The sequence below is a fragment of the Oryza glaberrima genome, chromosome 12 (assembly GCF_000147395.1).
Source record: "Oryza glaberrima chromosome 12, OglaRS2, whole genome shotgun sequence".
NCBI lineage: Eukaryota > Viridiplantae > Streptophyta > Magnoliopsida > Poales > Poaceae > Oryza > Oryza glaberrima.
The window spans coordinates 19,562,610-19,586,114 of NC_068337.1; the positions used below are offsets into that span (position 1 = coordinate 19,562,610).

At 42.9% G+C, this 23,505-nt stretch overlaps 1 protein-coding gene and 1 non-coding gene across 2 annotated transcripts; both read right to left on the reverse strand.

The window, feature by feature from the left end:
• Nucleotides 1–17,283: 17,283 nt before the first annotated feature.
• On the reverse strand, nt 17,284–17,422 carry LOC127758279 (small nucleolar RNA Z247). Its single transcript, XR_008013702.1, has one exon. It is a non-coding gene; the product is annotated as a small nucleolar RNA Z247 (small nucleolar RNA).
• Nucleotides 17,423–19,452: 2,030 nt separating this feature from the next.
• On the reverse strand, nt 19,453–21,742 carry LOC127757901 (uncharacterized). The gene is made up of 3 exons (XM_052283493.1): nt 21,036–21,742; nt 20,820–20,938; nt 19,453–19,687 (listed from the first exon to the last, which is right to left on the reverse strand). The coding sequence occupies exons 1-3, from the start codon at nt 21,159–21,161 to the stop codon at nt 19,582–19,584; spliced, it is 351 nt and encodes a 116-aa protein (XP_052139453.1). The 5' UTR covers nt 21,162–21,742; the 3' UTR covers nt 19,453–19,581.
• Nucleotides 21,743–23,505: the final 1,763 nt, after the last annotated feature.

Below are 23,505 nucleotides of genomic sequence, written 5' to 3' on the forward strand. Positions count from 1 at the left end.
ATAACAAACTTCGGCTAGAAGTATGAGGGACGAGCGCTCTGTGTTCATGGCAATTACCTATCCTAGCGATAGGAATGATCTTCACAAATTTGTCATGGAAATGGAAGGCATGAGGAATTCAGTTTCATCGTACAAACGGAGAAGATTGTGCGCGTTTGCTACAGGAAGGGGAGTCACTTAAAATCATGGAATGATTCTAGCCAGGTGGGTTCAGATGTCTTGCAAGAGGATGCTCATCCATGGCCAAATCATCTCAGATCTGAAATGTTTTAGTTCGCTCGCGCGCCTTCTTGCTCCTAGTTTGCTCTTTTTCTTTCACAAGATATCGTATTAATTAGTGTACTGTATTCTAATTAGCATCGCAGATTGTATGCTATACGGAACATCACGACACATTTGTATTTTTCGATGGATTAACTTTATTTCTTTGGGGTTAAATTCGATGCTGAATTTGCCTTAAGAGGAAAAGTAGCTACAGGAATTTGACTACATATATAATGCTGTCATGTTTGGAGTGATTAACACAGGCCAAGTTAAATCCATAGGAAGAGATAATGATCGTCAGCAATATTGTTGCCACAAGCATTGGGGAAAAAAACGTGCATAAATCATATGAGCAAGTGAGAAGAAATATTTTGTCTCTCTGAATTGCTTGGAGGAAGCGCTCTCACATGCACTCACTATTTTATCTTCACTAAGATGTTTCTTGATTGTATTCAGAGACTTAATGCTCTGTTTTTGACTGACAAAATATGAACACATGCCTCGGACAATCTTATTATATCACGTCTTTGCTTCAAAATTTTGTTTTCAATTCAACAAAAAACACTCCAATTCTATTTTGTGTCTGCTCGACAAGCCCAAGCGGCCAAACAGGGTTGCTGGGCGGTGGATCCATCCCTGACTATATGGGTACCCAATAGTCTGTTATAATTCAACTAAATTAGTTCAAACTCATATTTTTTTTTGTTGGAATACAAAGTGAATTGTTCACTTTTTTCCTCATCCGCTTAATCTTTTGGGTTGAACTGGTCGGTGCACGCAACTCAATATGGTATCGGAGCCAAAAGTCTCGAGTTCGAATCCTGGCTGGCGTGCAATTAAATAAAAAGTGCAGCCCCTTGAGGTGGCCTCACGTGAGGGGGAGTGTTGGAATATAAAGTGAATTGTCCGACTTTCCTTATCAGTTTAAACTTGTTATAAACCAGCTCCGAAATCACATCAGAAATCAAACCGTGGAAGAAAACACCATAGGAGATCCAAACACGATGACAGCACCGAGGCACGATATTTGATAAAGGAGTTCAGCCGAGGCCTACATCTCCGGGGCACTGATTACGGGTGCTCCTCCCCGATCCAGCATATTACAGCGTCTTAGAGTTACAACGACTGACGGCCGGACGCTGCCGGCAGTCGCTCCCTCTCGCTATGCGAAGTCGCCATGCGGTTACAACAGGCACGTCTCTCTATTTATGAGAGATCATAGGACAGAGTCCGAATCTTACTCTAGTCCTAATACCTATTATAACTCCAAGTTCTAAACTGTAACCGACTACGTACACATATTCGACACAAACTCACACATATTTGACACAAACTCTAACACGATCGTTGTATCTAGCAATGCACATCCTATCCAGTTTGATTTAACAATCGAAAATGATTTGTTAGCGTGTTGTACCGGTATCTCGAGGTTCCTTTTAGTGTACCGGAGCAAAATCTCTTATAAATTGGACATCAGAACTCAGAATTTCACATAGCCACAATTTTGTCTTTGCAAGCATAGCACATCAGGAACAATCATTCAGGTGGTGATTTACCATAGGAATAGAAGTCATCGGAAATGCTAGCGATGCTACACAACCACATCCGAGCAACCCGATTGTCCAGGTGCTTTGATTAAATTCACCATGGCATAGCTAACGTTTTTATTACAAATAGTAAGCTTCTGCCGTGAATAATTTTAATAATAACTTAACTTCTCTAGATCTTACAGATGAACTATCTATCCACAATTAAACAATCTGTCATTTCTACCATTATCTCACGGAGAAGCTCTGTCTTTTTTTTTTCTATAGGATGGCGCCTCCCAGCAGAATTATGCCTCATCTGTTTTCAGGTTGGGTCAGGCTACAACTCAGCAAATCGCCCACCCATCAAATTGGCCTCCAATCACTCGATCATCGTCTGTAATATGCATTGTGCTCCTATGTCGGGATATTGACCTTCAGCAAAGAAGTCAAATTAATCTCTTATACCGATTCCTAATCTGATATCTGAAACGGATGGTTGGGTCTACAACATTACAAAGAAATACAAGTTCTAATGCCGAGTTTAGTTCCAAAATTTTTCTTCAAACTTCCAACATTTCCATCACATCAAAACTTTCCTACACACACAAACTTTCAGCTTTTCCATCACATCATTCCAATTTTAACCAAACTTTCAATTTTGACGTGAACTAAACACACCCTAAGTTAAAGATCTATGCTCTATTTTATAACATGTAGTAGTAGATTTGTTGTATCAATGCATGAAAAAGTACCATTTTCAAGCGAAAAATATACAGATGAATAGCAAAAATAAAGCAAAAGAAGATTTAAGCACCTTATATAGATTCAAGAGGCCTCCCCACTATGCTAGATTATCAGTCACAAATCCCAACGTAAAAGTTTGGCATCAAACAAAACATCACATGACTTTTGTTTCTCTCAAAATTGTAGCATTACAATATGGTAGTTAATTGAACCAACGGAAAATATTTATTGGTAAAAAAAAAGGGCTACTCAACAAAGAAAAAACAAATCAAATGACCATACAAAAGAAATTAAATGACAAATCAATATAGAAAATATATTTTATTATAAATTAGATACACGATGTTCTGCTCTAGCTATGAGCTTTGGCATTATTAAATATTGGTGTGGTAGAAACCAACCAAAAAGATTTGTCGTTACAAAAATGCTCCTAGAATAAATAATAATAAAAAAAATCAAATAACAATACAAACGGAATTTAATCAGAAATCAATATAGAAATCAAAATAGAATGACGGACTTTTACAATTTACACAGATGGTTGTGTGCTCTATAAGCTGATCCATGCCTTTGCGTGTTCTCAAATTTCTGTCATGCCCTAAACAATGTTGACAAAAACAATGGATTTATAATTATCTACTAGGGGTTAAAAAATATTTAATTTTCTTCAGTTACACAAACGGGCTAACTAAAATAAGGCGCATCAAATGACACGCCAATTTTCTAGTTAAATCTGAAATTAAGGTGAGTAAGTCCAATTATGTCTTCAGGAATAGAAATGAAATTAATATGTTCCAACATATTCCTAATGTGGTACAACACTGAAAAGTTGATAGAGATCTACTCCGGTCCAACAGTATGTATATCGAGATACTGGTACCTCACGGTACTAAATCGTTTCCGATCGTTGGATCTAGCTGGGTAGGATATACATTATTAGATCAAACCTTCTGAGCACAATGCGCAAATCTTCTTTGTCTCTTCTTGTCGAATGATACGGATAGTCCTTATCTATATAAATTTAAACAAAGATTTACGCAATTTCAATTCAGCACTAGAATTAATATGATGGATGTGAATGAAGCATATTCTCAAAATCCAATTAGCTCAACTTGTGTAGTTAAGGGACTCAGAATGAGAGTGTGCTTAAGTGCAGATCATCAGAAGCCGTATTTATGTGATCACTGCTCTAACAATCACAATATTTATTGCATAGCTATTTCAAGGTCTAACTGTGGTTTCATAGTTATCAATTGAGGATTTAACTACATTAATTTTGAAGATAGAGTAGGTATCCGACTGACCCATTTTATCTGCACCCAGTACCAGGGGAAGGAACATTTATCTCTGCACCCAGAATCGGACTGTCCACATCTACAGACTGTGCAGTGTGCACCCAAAATGCTCCCTAGGAATACCAATGTCGTCCATCTTTTTGCTGATGATCATTGATATCTAAGCAACAGATGATGGATTGATGTGGTTTCATGCATATTCCAGGACTTCAACCTGGTTCCCGGCTCCTATTTCCATTCATGTTTATCTCCCCGTTAACATTGTCACGGCCAGATAAACTTTACTTGGATGATGTAAAAATGAACATAGAGTTGAAAATGCTTCTATGGTGAACGAAACATAGATGATAAATAAATGTCAATTTCGATCAGACACAACTGTTACATTTGTTCGATAGCATCCAAGGAGGTAACAGTGTACCAACAAAGATGTCGAGATGTTGGATATTAATGTCAATAGGTACTAATTGTAAGCTATAGCTACTCTTTTCCTTGTGGAGTTGAAGACAAGCTACAGGTTCTCTGAATACACTCTGTATGTTTGTAGGTGTTCTACTGATCTGATTAGTGCAACAAGCAATTGGACAATTAGTTTTCCAGTCTGATCTTACCTGCAGTACAGTTTATTAAAGCCTGATTTTGTAGACAGTGGACAAAATTTACTAGCCTCTGAAACAAGGCATGAGTGCTTGCAGGTTTGACACAGGCACATGAAGAGTATCAGGACAGGACAACTCTGCATTTTGGGTTCTCAAAGAATGCCGGTTCATGACTCTTGATGTGAGAATTATTATTGCATGGATGTTGCAGTGTAAAGGCTTACTTTCACACGATCTTCAATGTGCCTAAGGCTGAGGGAATCATGTTATTTTTTTCTGTTTCACAATATTGGTACTATGTATGCGTTCAGACATTCAGTTTGAAGTTACAAATTGAACATCAGGAGTCAGAAGTTTTGTATAGTAGTATGAGGGAAGAGCAACCTGACCATTAGCTACGATACCCACAGGAATGCTCTCTCTTATCTGCCGTCGAAATGGAAGGCATGGGGAATTCAGTTTCATAGAATAAGTAGTGAAGATTGCCATCAAGAATTCAGTTTTCTTTTGTTTCTTTTGATGTCTTCTCATGTTTTTTACTTTGCCTTCTGTAATTCACCTTCTTTTCAGCTCTTTCTCTCTTTTTACCTTTTATCCTTCTTCTTCCCCTGTACTGTTTCCTTCTTCTTTCTGGTTTGCCAGGTTTATCTGGTATTGACCACCATTAATGGTTATAAGGTAGAGTCTCTCTACCTTTTGCGTAAAAAAAAAATCATCATACGCTTGACCAGAACGAGTGACCTAAAGAACCATAGGTTACAGGGTGTCTTGCAACAGGATTCTGAAATCTGAAATGCTTGGTTCACTTATGCTCCCTGATTCTCTGTATGAAAAATCATGAATATAGGGAAAATCATGGGAAGAGATAACAACCATCAAGAATATTGTTATTGTCTCGGTTCTATTTGCCACAAGCATTTGTAAATAAAATTGCATAATCGATATCAGAAATTGGAAAATCTTTTTTTTTAATCGATTACATGGAAGAAGAGCTCTCACACACCACACACATACACTGATACACACCTCCGAGTATGTCATTTAATTAAGACACGTACAAATAGGATGATGACAGCCCTGGATCCATATACAGCGTAAAGTCCTGCCAGTATGCAAGTTTCAGAGCTTTGTTATTCTTCCATTTGGCTGTTTTGCATGGAATTGTAATTCTCCACTATGCCTTGCGCAGAATTTTTGCGAGTTCTTGCCAGGAATTAGTATAGGTAATAGATCATCTCGACTGAATTACTATGAAATTCAGGGCTTGCAGCTCAAATGCAAGTGGTTCAGTCTCACTTTTGTGATCCGTTGGCATGATAGGCTTCGGAAATACTAGCAGTACATGTAGCTTTAATCGATCCACCGAACTTGAGAAATCATGGTAGGTTGGAATGGAACAGAGTGAATTTCTGGATCCTGCTTTGATGGCCATGGATGATCATGAACCTTCTGAGCACTAATGTATGCCCGAATAATCTGTCTCTCTTCTTGTGGAATGATATGGACAGTCCTTATCTATATCAAAGTAAAACGAGGACTTACGCAATTTTAGTTTTGCACTACTATTATAATATGATGGATGTGAATGCAGCATATTCTTGAAATCCAACTTGCTCAACTTATGTAGTTAAGGGACTTTGAATGATGAGTGTGGTTAAGTCCAGATTATCAGAAGCTGTATATATGTGATCACTGCTCGAATAATCACAACAGGGCAGTAGTACCCAGGGCTTAATATTTCAGTTTCAGGTTTCCTATCGGTGGTGGCCGAAATACCGAAATTATATGAATTTTTGAATAAAATTTGATCAAATCTGAACAAAATATTACCAAATTCACGAAAAAAATGAAAATTTTTTAATAATTTCGGCTGAAATTACCAAATTCACTGTTTCAGCCGAAGTTTATAGGAATATTGCCTATAAATTTCAAGGCCTCTGCATGTGGTTTGATTGTTCTTAGCTGAGAATTTAACTACATTTATTTTGAAGATAGAGTGAGCATGATTTTGTCACATGTGATCACTCAATACAAGCGAAGGAATGTTTACAGAGGACAGAACTGAGAGGTAGGGGCTCACTTTTGGTAATCTGCGAGGTTCATAAAGCCGTCTGCCCGTATATCTCTAACAACTGCTCTGTATCATATTTTTACCAACATAATTCAGACAGAAACTATAAATTGGAGGTCATCCAAACTGAGAACTTCAGATATCCCATTGTCCCTAGCTAACAGAACAAATTGGCTCACAGTCATGCAAGTGGAGTTGTTTACTGTAGGAATAGGAGTCATCTGGATTAGTGATCAAGGCCGGTTAATCTATTCTTGTAGTGACGCTGTAACGCTCCGCTTTTCGTGAGGCGTTAAAAACTAATTCGGCAAAACCCTAATTGCGAAAATTTCATTCTTTGTGTGCGAGTCTAAGTCATGCCGTGGATCTCAATTCAAATCCTGTTGTTCTCTCTCATCGAAATCAAAATCATCCTCCTCAAAATTCCTCTTCCAATTCAAGTCTCCAAATCAAATTTCGAAAATTCAATCCCTCTCTTTTGAATCCTCGCCAAATAATTGTCCCCGTCCTAAAAATATCAAATTCCCTTTTTGAATCCCGTTGTCGACTCCTCCCTCTCATCCAAATCCCAATTCCGAAAGTCAACCTCTTCCTTGAACTCGTTGCCAACTCTTTCTCTCGAGTTCGAGAGAATTAATCCTCATCCGAATCATTTCCTTGACTCCACCGAGAACAAATACCCAAGTTTTCCTTTTGAATCTTTCCCTTGACTTCTCCTTGAGCCTCCCTTGATACATCCCTAAACACTCGAGTTCGAATATCAAATTTGAATTCGAATCGAAACCCTAAATCCTCTCCAAATCAATCCCTTCACCAGAAGTCTATTTTACCTCCCTCTTGGTCGATTGGGCTGTTTTTCCCTTCCCTCGGCCCACTTCCCCATCGGTCCACGCCCTGGCACGTGAGCCGCGCGTGACCACCAAGGAGGAGAGCGCCGTTCCTTCTCTTTCTCCCCTACACGCGCGCTCTCTCTCTCATCACCATCGTCACCGCGAGCTCTGCCGCTCCACGCCGCATGCGTCCAAACCCGGGAGACCGAGCTTGCGTTTCCCTCTCTCTCTCTCTCTCTCTTTGTTTCTCTCTCTCTCCCGACGAACTACCCCTGGTGCCGATTCCCGTCGCCGCCTTTTCGATTTTCGCCGCGCCCTCACGTTGCGCGTGCGCTCGCTCGCGCGTGGCCGACCACCCGGTTGCCGCCGCGTCAGCCCTGGCCGCCTGCGCCGCGCAGCAGCCCATGCCGCCCTGCCACTCGCTCCACCTGTGCGCGCGTGCGTCCAAGACGTGGAGGCAGAGCCTCGGCTCCCCTCTCTCACGTGCTCTCCCTCTTCCCTCTGCTCGCCCAAATCGGCAAGGAGCCGAGCTCCTTTCCCCTCCCCTTTTTGCTTTTTCCCTCTCAGCCCGGCCGCCCGTTACCACCTCCACTGCCGCCGCCATTCGTCGCCAAGCACCAGGGAGGCCGGTGCGTGCGTGGACGTGTGACGAGGAGATCCGGGCACCTCTTTTTCCCCTTCCCCGGCCGCTCCCGGAGAGCTTGCTCCCGCGCCGCCGCCGCTCGTCACGGCGCCCTGTCCCGACGCGGTAGCCCTCCGTTCCTCTTCCTCACTCGCCCTCCTCCTCCTTTAACTCGCGTGGTAGCTCGGTTAGCCTTCCGGTGGTTCGTAGGCGCCGCCCCAAGCCCCGCCGCCGCTCGCCATGGCCTTGCCACCGTCGGCGCCCGCTCCCGGAGGCCGCCTCTCGTCGCCGGACCTCCACGGCGCCTCCCCACCCCATCCGATCCCAGAAACGAAACCCTTGAGCCCCGGAGATGCTCCCATCCCTTTGAATCAAACCCTCGTCGTCTCGTCGTCGTTTCCCCCTTTGCTCGCCGTCGGTTGCAGCCGCCGCGATTCGCCGTCGCCAGCTACCCTCCGGCGAATCTGAGCCGTTGGCTCACTCTCTCTTGTCCTCCTTGTCGTTCCAATGTGCTCCCCATCGCCCTCGCCGTTGCATGGTGTCCAGGTGAAACTGCCGCCGTCCGCCGTCCATCTCGGCCTCCCCTTCTTCCTCCTCCCGCCGGCCCGTGTGGCTGCCACGTAGGCGCCACGTCGGCGCCACCTCAGCTTTGACCGAGCCGAGCCGGTCAGCCGCCTCCTCCCTCCCCCACACTTGCGCGCGCGGTCCATGGTGCGCCAACCGGCTGCGCGTGGGCCCGCCGCATCCCTGGTCCATCCAGTGCACGCGCGTGAACCGCGCTCACCCGAAACCCTAGCGCTGCCCTCATGCGCCGCTCCCACGGTGAGCCGCGCCACCGACAAGCGGGCCCCACTCGGGACCCCGGAAGGTGGACTCGGCCCACCGGCCCTCTCTCTCCCTCACTCTACCCGCGCCCCCTTGGGCCGCCTCTCTGGGCCAGCCGGCCCATTAGTTCGGCCAAGCCGTGCTTCTCCTCTCGGGCCGCACCCAAGCCGCCCGAGGAAGTCTAAATCATATCCCTCCTTCAATTTCTTTCCAAAAAGGGTTTAATAAATTATTAAATCCTTTTTCCTTTAGACAGAAATTCCTTATTCCTTAGAAAATCCATATCTTCTCAACCGCTCATCCGATTGACCCCGTTCCACTTCTAGTAATTCCGTAAAATTGAGATCTATTTAATGGCACTATTATTTAGTCTAAATAGGGTATTTTTCTTGGTCTTTTGTCTAGCTTCATGAAGACTTTGAGCAAGGCAAGTCACCCTTTGATCAATTGCTCCTATAATTGGAAAATCATTATTATTTTGTTTGCAACTCGCATTATTAGAATCACACACTTAACTTGCTTGGCCTCGGTTTGTGTGCCAAACCGACGGACCTACCCAGTAGTCACACTAATTCCTGTAGGCTGTACTACCCTGATTCCTTGTCGCTCCACCCTTGTGGTACTTCGGTATCCATGCTCTCTGAGCACGTATACCTAATATCCCAGATACACCGTTGATTGTCGAAAACTTGGGAAATGGGTTTGTGAAGCCTTCAAAACCCGACATGTGGTGTTGGTGTGTTCGAAAATAAAATGAATTGTGAAAACTCGCGATGCGGGGGTTGTGCCTATGTGGCACTGTCCCGTATTCGCATATAAGGACCGATTCCTGTGGGAAACTCATCGAACATAATCAAAGTGCAACCACAAGGTGGAATCGGACACCCTGGCTAATTAACTAGTCGGTTCAGGGAAACCTCTCATGTCAATAGTTGGGAATGCCGGGGCGGGGTCGGACAATCTGGGTTCCTGGTAAGGCAAGGACAAGAAGCTTGCTCACTTACCGATCAAGGTGGTTGGAACTAATTTGTGAATGCCTAAAATGGCCTATACTTACGTGAGGATTTGATCCTTCTATGTGGCATGAGGTAACCCTGGGTCGGCTTGGGAAAGGCTTTGTCGCGAACCTCTGACACCAGCCAGTGTCTGGAGTAAGTTCGTGTCTTGTGGGTAAAGTGTATCCCTCTACAGAGGTTAACTAACTATTCGAACAGCCGTGCCCACGGTCATGGGCGGATGTGAGGTGATTCCCGTTGCGTAGATTTGTTTACCTGTGCTTTGTGAAAAGTTATTGTGGATTGGGAATCGTAACCAGAATCAGCCTATGTGGCAGATGGATGATCTGAGTGGTCAGAAACGAACCTGTGTTATTCGGGATGTCTGCGGGCATCATAGACTAGGCTTCCCGAGTGGAAGCAGATTGTTTTGCTGCTGGGCAGCTGGACTATGGGAGTCCGCAAAAATGAAAAAGGCTCTGGGAGCCGCCTAATCAAATGAAAAAGGCTCTGGGAGCTGCTTAATCAAGTGAAATGGCTCTGGGAGCCGATAAGTAATGATCTGACCCGGGGGGTCGGTACATTACCATTTGAGTTGTTGAAAAGCATCTCTTAAGTCGAATCGAGACGCAAGTCTCCTTTTCGACCCAAACTTAAAAAGAAATAAATCACTTAGTGATTTCAAACAAAGGATTTGCAAAACAACCTTGGCTCTCTTCCAAGCTTGCATTAAACACCTAAGTTCCCGTGACTTGCTGAGTACGAAAGTACTCACCCTTGCTCTATATAAATATATATAGTTCCTCCGTCCTGAAGCTGAAGATGAAGTGAATTGAAGAATAGGGTTTCGTCCTGGTTCCCAGCCGTCGTCTGTTGTGTTGGGTGTTAGACCGTTGGTTCCGCTGTTGTTGCTGTTGCTGGTGTTTCCTCGTCTGTGTCTTCGGTTGTATTCTTAGGCTGTCCTGAGCTGCAACCTAAGTTAAGGTAAATAAGTCCTCTATTTATTTTAAGGATTTGCAATGATTCATATTTGTCACCGTGGGTACCAGCACTATGTCCTGGGACTGGTACTGAGATCGCGGTTTCGTAGCAAGCGGTTCACGCCGTTATTCCTACGACACGCTCCTGTCAGGTGCCGTTGTACGGCGGTGCCGGATTTGGGTGTGACAGATGCTCATTCCTTAATACTATGATTTAGGGAATATCATCCACAGGTGATAGACCTGTAGAACATATGGGACACCAGCAGTCACGAAGCGGTTTTCCGGAGTAGGTTGTAGGAGTGAGTATGTATGCATTGTGAGCGCCTGCCTTTATACCTTTCTTCTCAAAGAAAAATGAAACAGCTTTCTGGCGACGGAGAATGTAGATGGTAGCCAAGAATGAAAACTAGATTTACATGTAGTCAAATGTTCCATGTGAAATGGACGATTGAATTGAAAATTGACCAGGTTTTAGAGAAGCAACAGAAGATTGATTAAGATTTTGTGACAGCTGAACAATCACGCTTAAAACAAGCAGTCAATACAGGGATCAAAATGTAATAACACGGTGACAAAGAGTAATAAGAGTAGATTTCTGTAATTTGAGTATGTACGGACTTGTTTGCTATTTATTGTTCATGAATTATCTCTTTCTTCATGACGTATTCTACTTAATATCATCTTTTCAGTAACTTACATGATTTTCAGCGACATTCATGGTTTCCTGGAGCAACGAGTGGGAACAGAAATTTACACTAGATGCCATGTGCAAAGGGCCCAGGTCATTGTGATCCCTCATTCTTATATATTGCAGGCATGAACAACATGATGTCGATACTTTTGCAACAAAAAGTTATGAACCATATTTCCAGTCAAGTTAGCTATCTCTTAGAATATACTACATGAATGGGAGTCACCGGGAATGCTATGAATACAAAATTAATTTGTGTTCCTGGCCTGGTCAAGGACAAACTTGTGTCTTAATTGGACAAGGAGACATATGGGACGATCAACTAGGTTTTTAGGTGCCCAATCGTCAATTTGGATGGGTATTTTACACCTTCTGCTCAAGCATTAATATAGGCATTTGACCCTAAAAAAATACTAGTATTTGACTTCCGTTCTCAAATAATCATTCATGGACCATATCTCTCGCCAATCAGAGTCAATAAGTCAGTAGTGCCGCTGGTTGGCTTGCCGCCACTGGGGAACCAATGCTTTACATGCAACATGAAGGAATGAACACGCCTTGTTCCTGTATCATCTGTGGTGTTGGGGAGAAGGATTGCGACCTTGCACCATTCACCCCCGTTGGCTCCAGGGGGCCTCCGCCGGGAGGCCTGCCACCAACGCCCGGTGGAGTCCATCTCCGTAGGAAAGGCCCTTATCGGAGGCCTAGGAAGCCGACGGAGTCCAAAGAGGGCAGTCGGCTCCGAGAAGTTCGGAGCCAAGCAAAGTGCCCCGGGGACCTCAGAGCCCAGTCTAGGGCCCTGAAGGCCACGGAGCTGGCTCGAGGGCCCCGGAGGATTTGGAGCTGGCTCAAGGGGCTCCAAAGCTCTTACCAGGAGTCTGGGGCCGGAGCCTAGGGAGGACACCGGGAATGAGTATGGGCCGCCATTAAAGCGCACTACTTATCCTCCAACCACCACCGACGTCACGACACGACTGGCGATGTGAAGGCCAATGCTAGCTATTGCCTGGGTAAAAGCTACTACTATGATGGCACCATACCGCCCCCCTTAATGGGCGCAGCCGTCTCCCGGTCAGGCGAATGGACCCCCGAGCCGTTGGCCAGCCCACCTATCAGCCACCTCGAGGTAACTACAGTGATAGGGGTAGATTTGTAACTTCCTTTGTATGTAACCTAGTATAAATATGTAAATACTACCCTCAGAAGGGGTACGAGAGAAATAGACAGAAACTTGAACACTCGTAAGTTCTGTTCCAACATGTTGATTAATTTCAATTACGCATGCATGCAGATCAAATTTGATTGTATTAACAAGAAACAACCTTTCTCAGGGAAGCCAAAAAAAGCAGGAGACATGGTTGCCAAAATCCAATCAGGGACGGTCAATGAAACTTGCAAATTTATTTAACTCTTTAGATAATGGAAGCTTTATTGAAACTCAGTCAACTACATCGAGATAATACAACCAAGCTGAGCTCACTACTGGCCTCTGCATAAAGATACATAAAGCCGGAAGGACACCAACAGCAAACCCATAAAGAGGATAGCCATTCTTGTGCTATCATCCACAAACGAGAACTTCGGAACACTATTGCAGTGGTCTCTCAATAGTTGGACCATGTGGTACAGGAATGTTTTATCAGGAGCCATTAAACTATATGTTTACGGATGCTCTAGTTGATGCTGCTACTTGTTGAGTATAAATATGATGCCTATGAATATTGTTGCCTCCCAAGTTTCATTGTTGTCCTCATGTTCACTCAAACCGTCAATGACATATCATGTAGGCTTGGTAAGCATTAGGAACACCAAATCTAAGGTAACTCCACTTGCTCGCCTTTATTTAGTTAAGAATGTTGCGAGCCCTACACCTACATAGTATGTGCTCGTTTGCAGGGGACAGGGTTAGATCCAAAGAACCACTGACTTCATTTTGCATCCTGCCTGAGCCATGTGTTGTCATTTCCTTATGAACAAATGCAAATAAAACAAGGATAGAAATCCAAATTGTGCTTGTAATTTCCGGATGTTTTGCCTGAACGGCTTGATGTTTTAGGAGTTGGACAGTACTGTAATTTCAGATCCATGCAACTCTCATTTGAACAAAGTACTGCTAGTCCCATCTCAATTATACACGCTTGTCTAGACCACCAAATGCTTCCCAAATGGTGTATTTTGTTGTTTATTTGAGTGCAATTCCATGGTAATTTGCACAAGTGAACTGGAAGTCTATAATTGGCTAATTGCACCTCTGTCTAAATCATTAAGTCTCACAATCGATTTCATTTGCAAATACATCATTCAGAAAAATTACAAAGAGTAATTAAGAAAGCATAGATGAATATAGTATATATAGCCTGGTCGAACATATCCTATATACTTAGATAGTTCATCCACACTAAGTGTAGCTAATGCTATTTCTCTCTATTCTCATTAAGCTACATCACCTTGGCAATCAGTGATGATAAAGTGATACAAGAGTTGCAGTATAAAGATGAAGCCAGGAAAGAGTTTGGACCTTCATGCTCCCTCAAACAGAAAATGAACACCTCTGAAACTCATCGCCTCCATCAAATATACATTGTAGGCTTGGGAGGCACTGGAAATACTGTTGGCAAGTGGTGTCGTATTACCTGCCCTTATAGGACATGATGCATCATGCATGCATTATGGCTGGGCGCATGATATGATACCTCTAGTATGTAAACAAATAATTAGTAGCAGGTTATCTTGAGTGAAAAGTCATGGTTAAATTGGACTAAATTAGAGAAGTACATCAGAATTGGTGTATCTGATTATATATGCAACTTGTTTTTTTCTGGTAAAAATCCAGCATGATTGAAACAAGTGCATACAAAATACCTAAATTCTATAGTAGCTGATTCGCCCATAACATAGGTGATGAAGTACTGAATGTGCAGTAGGTTGGATCATATCCTTGGCCTCTTTCTATTGGTCTTTCATCTCTTCAGATATCAAGGGATAGGGATTACGGATTATCATATTTGGAACCGTTTTTCAGTCTGCCCACCCAACTTGAAATATTTGACACACACACACTCTCTCTCTTTTTTTGTGAAAACATAGTTGTGTTTTCATGGACCATATGTGGACATAGCAAGATAAACCATGCTAGCAACTGATTACAAATTTAAACAATGCTAGTATATTTCACTTTCTTTTGCCAAATCATATGTTGTCTTTTGCACCAGAATATTGTGGCTCGCAAATTGTTAGCTCATATCTTGTACGACGCGCAAAATTTTAGCATTGTATAGGGGGAGGTGTGGCATATATATATATGATAATGAAGGCTACATGGTGTCAAGGGAAGAAACATTCCTCTTTAATTTCAGTTATATATGTGGATCATTGCAATGTTTGATGAATTGAAGGTGCTTAACTGCAAAATTGAATTTAGCACAGGGCATTGAGTTATGTGGCATTTTATTATGTCCTTATAAAGTTTACTAAAATCAAAAGGAGATGCGAATAAGCACTATAAACTGCAGATGATGCTTGGTCGAGCTGGTAAATGTCACTAATGCTCCACAGGTTTGAGAATGGGTGGCCTCTGCAAAACATCTTGGACAGAGATCTTGATCAGTTGCCTGGTCTCACTGTCCCGCTGCAAATCTACAACACCTTTTTGTTAAATTATTGATAAATGAGGTCGACAATTAATACTGTAGGATATCGCAATATTAGCATAGCATCGTGGTTACTAGGATACCTGTGTAAGGGTGCAAGTAGATCGGCCGACAAACCTACTTATAAGCCAAATAAGTGGGTAACCGCGGGTCAACCTACTTAATTAGCAACCTGTAAATGTGTTTGTGGGTCGATCCACTTGTACCCTTACACCTGTCATCTAACATCAATATTGGATCCTTGCCATGTTCTTTTTCATTGGAGAAATGGCATAAGCTGTGATCGAGCAATGATCCTTGATTGTGCCCACGATGAACGAGCAGTCCAACACGAAGAGAGGACAATGTATTTTGGTTCTGCGAACTAAATTGCAGCTTTTCTCTTCATCTTCTTATTCATTGCTAAAAGAGAAGTGGCCATAGTGATCGAACACCTCGTGTGCCATCCCACACAATCGATTGTGCTGCATGCGAAAAACGCAATAACATCCTTGACTTGAACTCGCACATCTCTTGTGAAAACAGATAGCCGCTATTTGGCCGGACTCGATCTGAGCTTAATTTAATTTAGACCTTGAAAAATGCAACTAAAAAAAGAGGAAAAAATGTGGTACAGTAAAAACAGAGGAACTATAACGATTAACGAACACTAGCACACAGGTTTAAACTGAATTGCCCACATAATCATCATGTATCAGTCAGATTGATTGACTAGAATATCTCGGCACATATCATATATTCATATCAATCTAGTGTAATCTACACTACTGGGTAAACCATTTTTACTCCCGGTTGGAAACCCCCTGTAGTCCCGGTTTTCCAACCAGGACGACGAATATGGGACTAAAATAACCGGGAGTAAAGTTGAATCTTTAGTCCCGGTTGGTGTTACCAATTGGGACAACACCAACCAACCAGAACTAAAGAGAGGGTAGAGGCAGTCCCAGTTGGTCCCCTTTCCTTTTTTTTTTTCAATGTTTCTTTACTAATTGACAGAGTTAATCCATATATTTTCTACCAAATCGAGTGCCATGCATATCATCAAATCAAACCCCAAATCCCTAAATAAAAGTAACATCCCAAATCATTCACATCACAAATCCTAAGTTACTTATACACACAAATCAAATACATTACAAATCCTAAAAAAATTACACATAAATAAAATACATCTCAGATCCATGTAGTGAATCACAAATTTTAAAAAAAAGAAATTATACATCTCAATGAATCACAAATTATAAAAAAAAAAAAAGAAAGGACGCTGCCGCCTGCCGTCGCTCGCCACGCCCGCGCGGCCCTACCTGCCCGCCGCCACCGGCCACCAGATGGGAGGGGAGGAGAGGGGAGGAGAAAGGGGAGGAGGGGGGAGGAGGAGATTGGAGGGGAGGAGGAGGAAGGGGATCTGAGGAGTTAGGAGGAGAGGGGATGAGATCGATCCAATCTTATCTAAATATCTCGGTGAGGAGGAAAATCTCGTCTGGGACTTTACCGATGAGAGATGGGAGAGAAATATTTACTCCCGATTGGTAACTCCAACTGGGACTAAAGATAGATGTTTATCCCAGCTGGCAATACCAACTGGGACTAAAGATCTAAATGGTCTTTACTCCCGGTTGGTAGTATCAATCAGGACTAAAGATCCTCGGCTCCCTAATAGGCCTCTGACAGGGGATGAACCGGGACTAAAGATTGGTGTTACCAACCAGGAGTAAAGATCAAAATTTTCTTAACCGGGACTAAAAACAATCTTTTGAACCAGGACTCTTGAGAAAATCAGCCGACCCAACAAAGATCATTTCTCCAGTAGTGGTATAATTTGCATCTGCGCTTGCAAGTACACCAGTGAGAAAAATAATGAAATTAAATTAAGCAGCGTACTCTAGGTATATGGCATATGCAGAGCTAAGGATAGCAACATTACCACCATACATGTGCAAATTAAAAGAAGGTTGCTCCAGACTTTCCATCTATTGATGGATACGGTAAGTCGTAAGAGATAAAATATCAACAGCGGGTGGCTGTGTAGAAAGGAGCTTGATTAATTCGCATCCATTTCTCAAGCTCTCCCATATATATGCCGTATAAAACTCAGGTGTATGCAGGAAAGCGTCACGGTGGAAAGCACCACGGCCGCGTGCGGCCGCGTTCGCCGAAGCATGACCTTGCCAAAGAGCTTGCCTGTTCTCAAAGTTAAGAAGCTGAGAGTACACTTCCGCCATTGTGGTCGACTCATTGCGTGCCACAATAGCAGATACAACAGGTTCAAAATCATCATCTAGCCCATTCAGAACATAAGCAACTAAATCTTCCTCATCAAGGGGTTTCCCTGAACTAGCGATTTCATCTGCTAGTGCTTTCATCTTGCCACAATACTCAGATATACTCATGTTACCTTTCTGGGTATTGGTGAGAGTAAGCCGGACGTTGAGCGACCGGGCTTTGGTTTGTGCAGTGAACATAGCGCACACCTGCTGCCATGCCTGCGCCGCCGTGGATGCCGTCGCCACTTGGGTGAGAATGTCTCTTGACAGCGTGGAGAGAAGGAAGCCTAGGACCTGTTGGTCCGAGGCAAACCACTCCTGGTAGGAGGGGTTGACGATCTTCTCCGTCGTCTTGTCGCTCGCCGTCTTCTCGATCTCCATGGATGGAGCGGCGGTGGCGCCGGTGATGTGGCCATCAAGACGGGCGCCGCGTATCGCGGCCAGGACTTGCGCCGACCAGAGCGCATAGTTTCCTTTGGTCAGTTTCTCTGAAACTTGAACGCCAAAGAGAGGATTGGTGGAGGCAGTGCTTGACGAGGAACCTGCCATCACGCCGGACTTGCAGATCACGCCGGACTTTGAGGCTCTGATACCATATAAAACTCAGGTGTATGCAGGAAAGCGTCACGGTGGACGCGCTGAGTTTACAGATATATATGCATGCAGATGTGTTGGTTCGGTGATCCTAATTACAAGGGATTAGAGTCCTATCCTCTATCTATCCGAACCAACATGCATCCGTGCATATCCATACAGAGAATGATAAGATATGATAAGATCTAACATGCCGGTCTGTCTATCTATCTACCTATCTATCTATCGAAATATAGGCATGTGAGGCATCAGGTACAGCTACAGCAGATGCAGATATGATCTTAACAGCAGCACTCTGTCTCTATTGCTTCGAGGAAGAACATTGCAGTGGACTGCTCTGATCCGGTTCCATGATATGTTTCTATGGGCATACGTACACGGAACGAATGGCGTACTGAAACACAAGAGCTTGAGGGGTATTTGAGCTTCACTCGACACGGAACGAATGGCGTACATACAATGCTTGGGCTAACTTTGGTACCCTCCATACGCACAATTAACAGAAAAACAAGCTGCTAGCCATATCGTAAGCTTGTAGAGCAATTCGATCATGGTCATGGAGGTCCGACCATGTTATAGAGAAATGCCACGATATTTTCGTATATTTTGGTTGCCTGCAGAATAGTTGGCGTTTGACCAATTGACCTCAGCTGATTCACAATTTAATTAAAAGACAGTTCTATATATATCTTGATTACAAAACAGTTGTAGTGTAAATACTTAGTTACATCATTACATGTGTCTTGTGCCTTTATAACTCCAAATTAATTTACTGCAGTTCTATATATATTGATTTCCAGCATACAGTTTCATGGTACTTATGGTTGGCGTTTGACCATTGACCTCTGCTGATTCACCCCAAAGCTCTTGACATACAAGTGAGGAAGTAGTAAATTTGTGGGTACGCCGAGATTGGCGATCGCCAGTTTGTTGTGGTCTCTTCAGATAATGGGACAGTGCATCCTACTGAAGAAGTTACTCTCTACCTACAATCTACTTTTTTCAAAAAATATATAATATTTAAAAGTAAAGAGATAAATAAGTTATTTCCAGGAATAAACATGCATGACTGAGATAAAACCTTGCCATGGCATGGCAAGGTTTTGGTCACGCCATCTGTGACGGCAGGTATAGTCACATGCCCAAATGGTTTATTTTTTATAATAATTTTTCAGAGGACTTATGTTTAATATTTTATTGAAATGTTTAAAAAAATCCTCAACATATCTATATGAAGATGTAATTTTGTCTTAACTAATTAAACTTGATGAAGGTACCATATATTAGTAATTTTAGCATTGTGCTTTTGTTCGTTCTTTGGATGCGTTCATGCACCAGAAAGGATTTTATAATATTCCCTCCAATTTTATTTAGATGACATTGGTTAGTTTCATTTTGAACTAACCAACGTCAAATAAAAAAACAGAGGTAGTATTAAAGAACAAATATGTTAAGACGACAAGATCTCATGCTTACCCTTTTAGAGAATCCCAATCAAAAGCAAAATTTTCTTAAACAGTTAGGCATGCCACTGCCTAAATCCTAATAAACGAGTCCAAACGGTGATATGCACAACAGTATAGTTTCACCTCTTGCTTATGTCAGTATAGTTTCCCCCCATGATCTCACCAACAGAGCAGTCGAACAAAGTCTGCTTTAATTATGTTCACCGTGGATAGGATCTGATTGGCAATCTTCCATGCGCCCCAGGTTGATGCCCTCATGTTTTTTCTGTTTCACATTGTATTGGCACTAAGCATTCACAGCCAAGTAATACAACATTTAGCATAATAACTACATCTGTTGCCAGTAACAACGCAAATCCATATTAAAAAAATTTAGTAACGGCACTTTATTCCCTTCTAGCCAATGCTGGCTGTATTTACTCCACAATCCCATTCTAACCCATCTAACATGGATTTCTTAAGTTTTGGCCCCAAGAAGCAGGTGAATAAGGGTATTCCCAACCCAATGACTAGGATGGTGTTTATAGCATTAAATAAGTTGCCACATAGGATGAAAAATGATGTGACAAGTGAATAAATGAGGAAAGAGAAGGAAACCATGTCTTGCATGAGACATGGTTTCAACACAACATCCAACACATCATGTGAGATAAGTAGCATTAAATTGAAGTATGGAATAGTGGTGTTTGCATTGGAAGGGTACTGTCTATTACTAGTTTGTTGATGATGTGGAGTTTATGAAAACCATGTCTAGTGTTAGGGCATTCCCAACCCAATAACTAGGATGGTGTACATAGCATTAAATAAGCTACCAGCTATGATGAAAAATGATGTGGCAAGTGAATAAATGAGTTAAGAGAAGGAAACCATGTCTTGCATGAGACATGGTCTCTACACAACATCCAAGACATTATGTGATATAAGTAGCATTAAATTTAAGTATGGAATAGTAGTGTTTGCATTGGAAGAGTAGTGTCTAGTACTAGTTTCTTGATGATGTGGAGTTTATGGAAACTATGTCTAGTGTCTTGGGTTGGAAATGCCCTTATGGGTTGGGACTGCCCTAAATGACTAGGATGGTGTCTATATCATTAAATAGGCTGCCACCTAGGATAAAAAATGATGTGGCAAGTGAATAAATGAGGAAAGAGAAGGAAACCATGTCTTGCATGAAATATAGTTTCTACACAATATTCAAGACATCATGTGAGATAAGTAGCATTAAATTCAAGTATAGATAGTGGTATTTGCATTGGAAGAGTAAGGTCTAGTACTAATTTCTTAATAATGTGGAGTTTATGGAAACTATGTCTAGTGTCTTGGGTTGGAAATGACCTAAGATATAGATATGGTCAAATATTATGGCATGGCTATAAATAAAGGCTAAAAGAGATCACCTATGCTGCTGTCTGCTGAGGTGAAGTTGAAGGATGGAGGAGAGAATGATGCCCTTTTTACCTAGCTTTCCATAAATGACGGCAACCTTCCTATCAACTAGCTTGCTTTTATTTCTTTCCTATATATGAATGTATGAATGGAAGTCATCAGAAATGAAAGCATAACATCTTCGGGATGTATGTTGAAACAAATTCATATTGAAGGGAGGTTGCAACCAGATTGTCGGCTGCAGAACAAATCACATTCCGCGGTGCAGAATTCAAGTTGCTATGCTGCAGCAGCTGCAGGAAGACGTTCAGTCCAGCAGTGTGCAGCAGCTTGGTCTCTGTCGTCGTTTGCATTTCGGCGTGCGGCCGTCCTTCTGTTTGGGGAATTGGCGATAGAAACGATCGACCGTCCTCCTTAATTGGCCTTGCCAACGATTACTTAATTACCCTCTCACCTAAATTATGCAAATGACTAAAATGACTGTAGAAATCAACGGTGAGATTTATTCCTACTACACTACTATCACCTCCTAGTGAAAGGTACAGGTTGGGACAGACTTTCTGTCCATTGATTGATATTTTTTTTGAACGACTCACCGCCGTCGCCACCAGCTGTGAACACTGTCGCCGGTCACCATCTCGCCAGATCCAGGCTCAGAACTAGTAGTCTCCTCCACGGCCGCCACACCTCCACACACCGCCTGCAGCACCGCCAGTCACCGCCGCCCCACCGCTTGACCCCGCCGCCGGCTGCCTCCCCGCCAGATCCGGCCGGGAGGCACGGATCTGGGAGATTTCCGCCACCCCAAGCAGCACCCCTCTGCCCGAGTGTGGCGCGAAGACGAAGCCTCACCGCCGCCGTCCTTGTGGCCACGCGGCTTTAGGGAACATGCGCCAGCGGGGGCGTCGCCTCCCGTGTCGCCTAAGGGGGAGGGGCGATGCGAGAGTCTAGCAGCAGCTGGCTGGGTATATATATTCACCAATCTGTTATAGTAGCCATTGATTGATATGGTCAGAGATAATATATCAACAGCGCATGACTTTGCAAAACGGAGCTTTATTAATTATCAACAATTCCTCGAGGTCTCCCATATTGGGTGACCTTCCCTTGTTACATCCAATCCAAATATAGGAATATGAGGCATCAGCTAAAGTTATAGCAGATGCTGATGTTAGTCACGCCGCTCCTTCTCTGTTCTTTAGAGGAAAGAACATTGAATTGGACTGCTGTAGTCTGGGTCCATGATCTACTTGTTCATTGCGCACAAAGATATTCGATCATGGAGGACAGGTTTTATGTCATTTGTTTTCACTGCATGCATGCTGTACATCTTAGTTACAAGACAGTTGTAGTGTAAATACTTAGTAATATCATTACATGTCTTGTGCCCTCTAGAACTCTAAACGGCAGTTCTATGGTCTTGATTTCCAGCTAAGTTAGGTATGGGAGGCATCAAGAAATTGAGAATGAATGGCCACTCAAGGATGATGAATAAGAACCCCCCATACTAGTAGTCAGCTTGGTGCATGTTTTCGGTTGCAAACATCTTACCTGTAGCTTGCATGCTGGATGTTGCTATATTGGCCTCTTTGGTAGGCTGAATCACTAGCAGAAATACATGAATATAATGGATGCATGCAAGGGAAATGTTATTTCCTCACTATGCAAATGAGCGATGCTCAAGCAATGCAGGTGTTCACGTACAAACAGTGAGACACAATGCAGGAACATTCTGGGTCACTCTCCTTTCCATATGCATCTCCCACTTTCTCCATTCCCCTTCTTGCCTTCTCTTTGTTCACGATGTCACCAACTAGAAAATCTATTGGTTGTCTGCCTTTTGGTAGATGCCGGAGATGTAAATCATTTTCTATTTTCCATTAGATAAGTATTAAGGAACTGTTCCATTGATGTGATTGACGCAGCTTGCAATTGGAGAGTTAGTTTTCCTGCATGATCTTACCTACAGTGTGCAGTCACGCAAAGTGAGCTTTTGTCCAATCTGGACATAATCTGATTGGTTCTAAAACATTAAGGCATGTTGCAGTACAGAGGTTTTCTTTGGCAATCTTCCCTGGGTCTCTTGTTTTTTATGTTTCACATTACTGGTTCTGATAAGCATTCTACCTAAATAAATTGGACTCCGTAAGTCAGAACATGTATATCAGCATGTGGGAAGAGCACCCCTGACCATTGCCTGATCCTACCAATCTACCATAGCCATCGGAAAGCTCTTCTGGTGTTTACCGTGGAAATGGAAGACATGAGGAATTCTCATCATACAAATTGGATAAGATCGTCCGCATCTGCTAAGGGAAGACAAGAGATCTAAAACGTTGCGATGATTGTAGCAGTGCGAGTAGCAGCGAGCCTGAGACTCGAGAGGATATCTGCTCCTCCATTGCTCCATCGCCTTATTTCCAAAATGGATTGGTTCACTTGTGCGTCTTGTTGCTCCTTGGTTCTTCCTCCATTTTTTTTTGCTACAGAATGGTTCATTGTTTTTCTTCCTATTATTAGTTTACTACAAGATGTTGCTTAGCACAGGTTGTATGGAGTAACTTATTTTTCTTTTGAAGAAGGAAGTAACTTTATTTCCAAGAGGTCAATTTTGTGCTGAGATGCCTTGGGAGGAAGATGATCAGCTGGAATTTGACTGGGTTGAAAGGGCATCCTCTTGTACCTTTGACTGAGTTG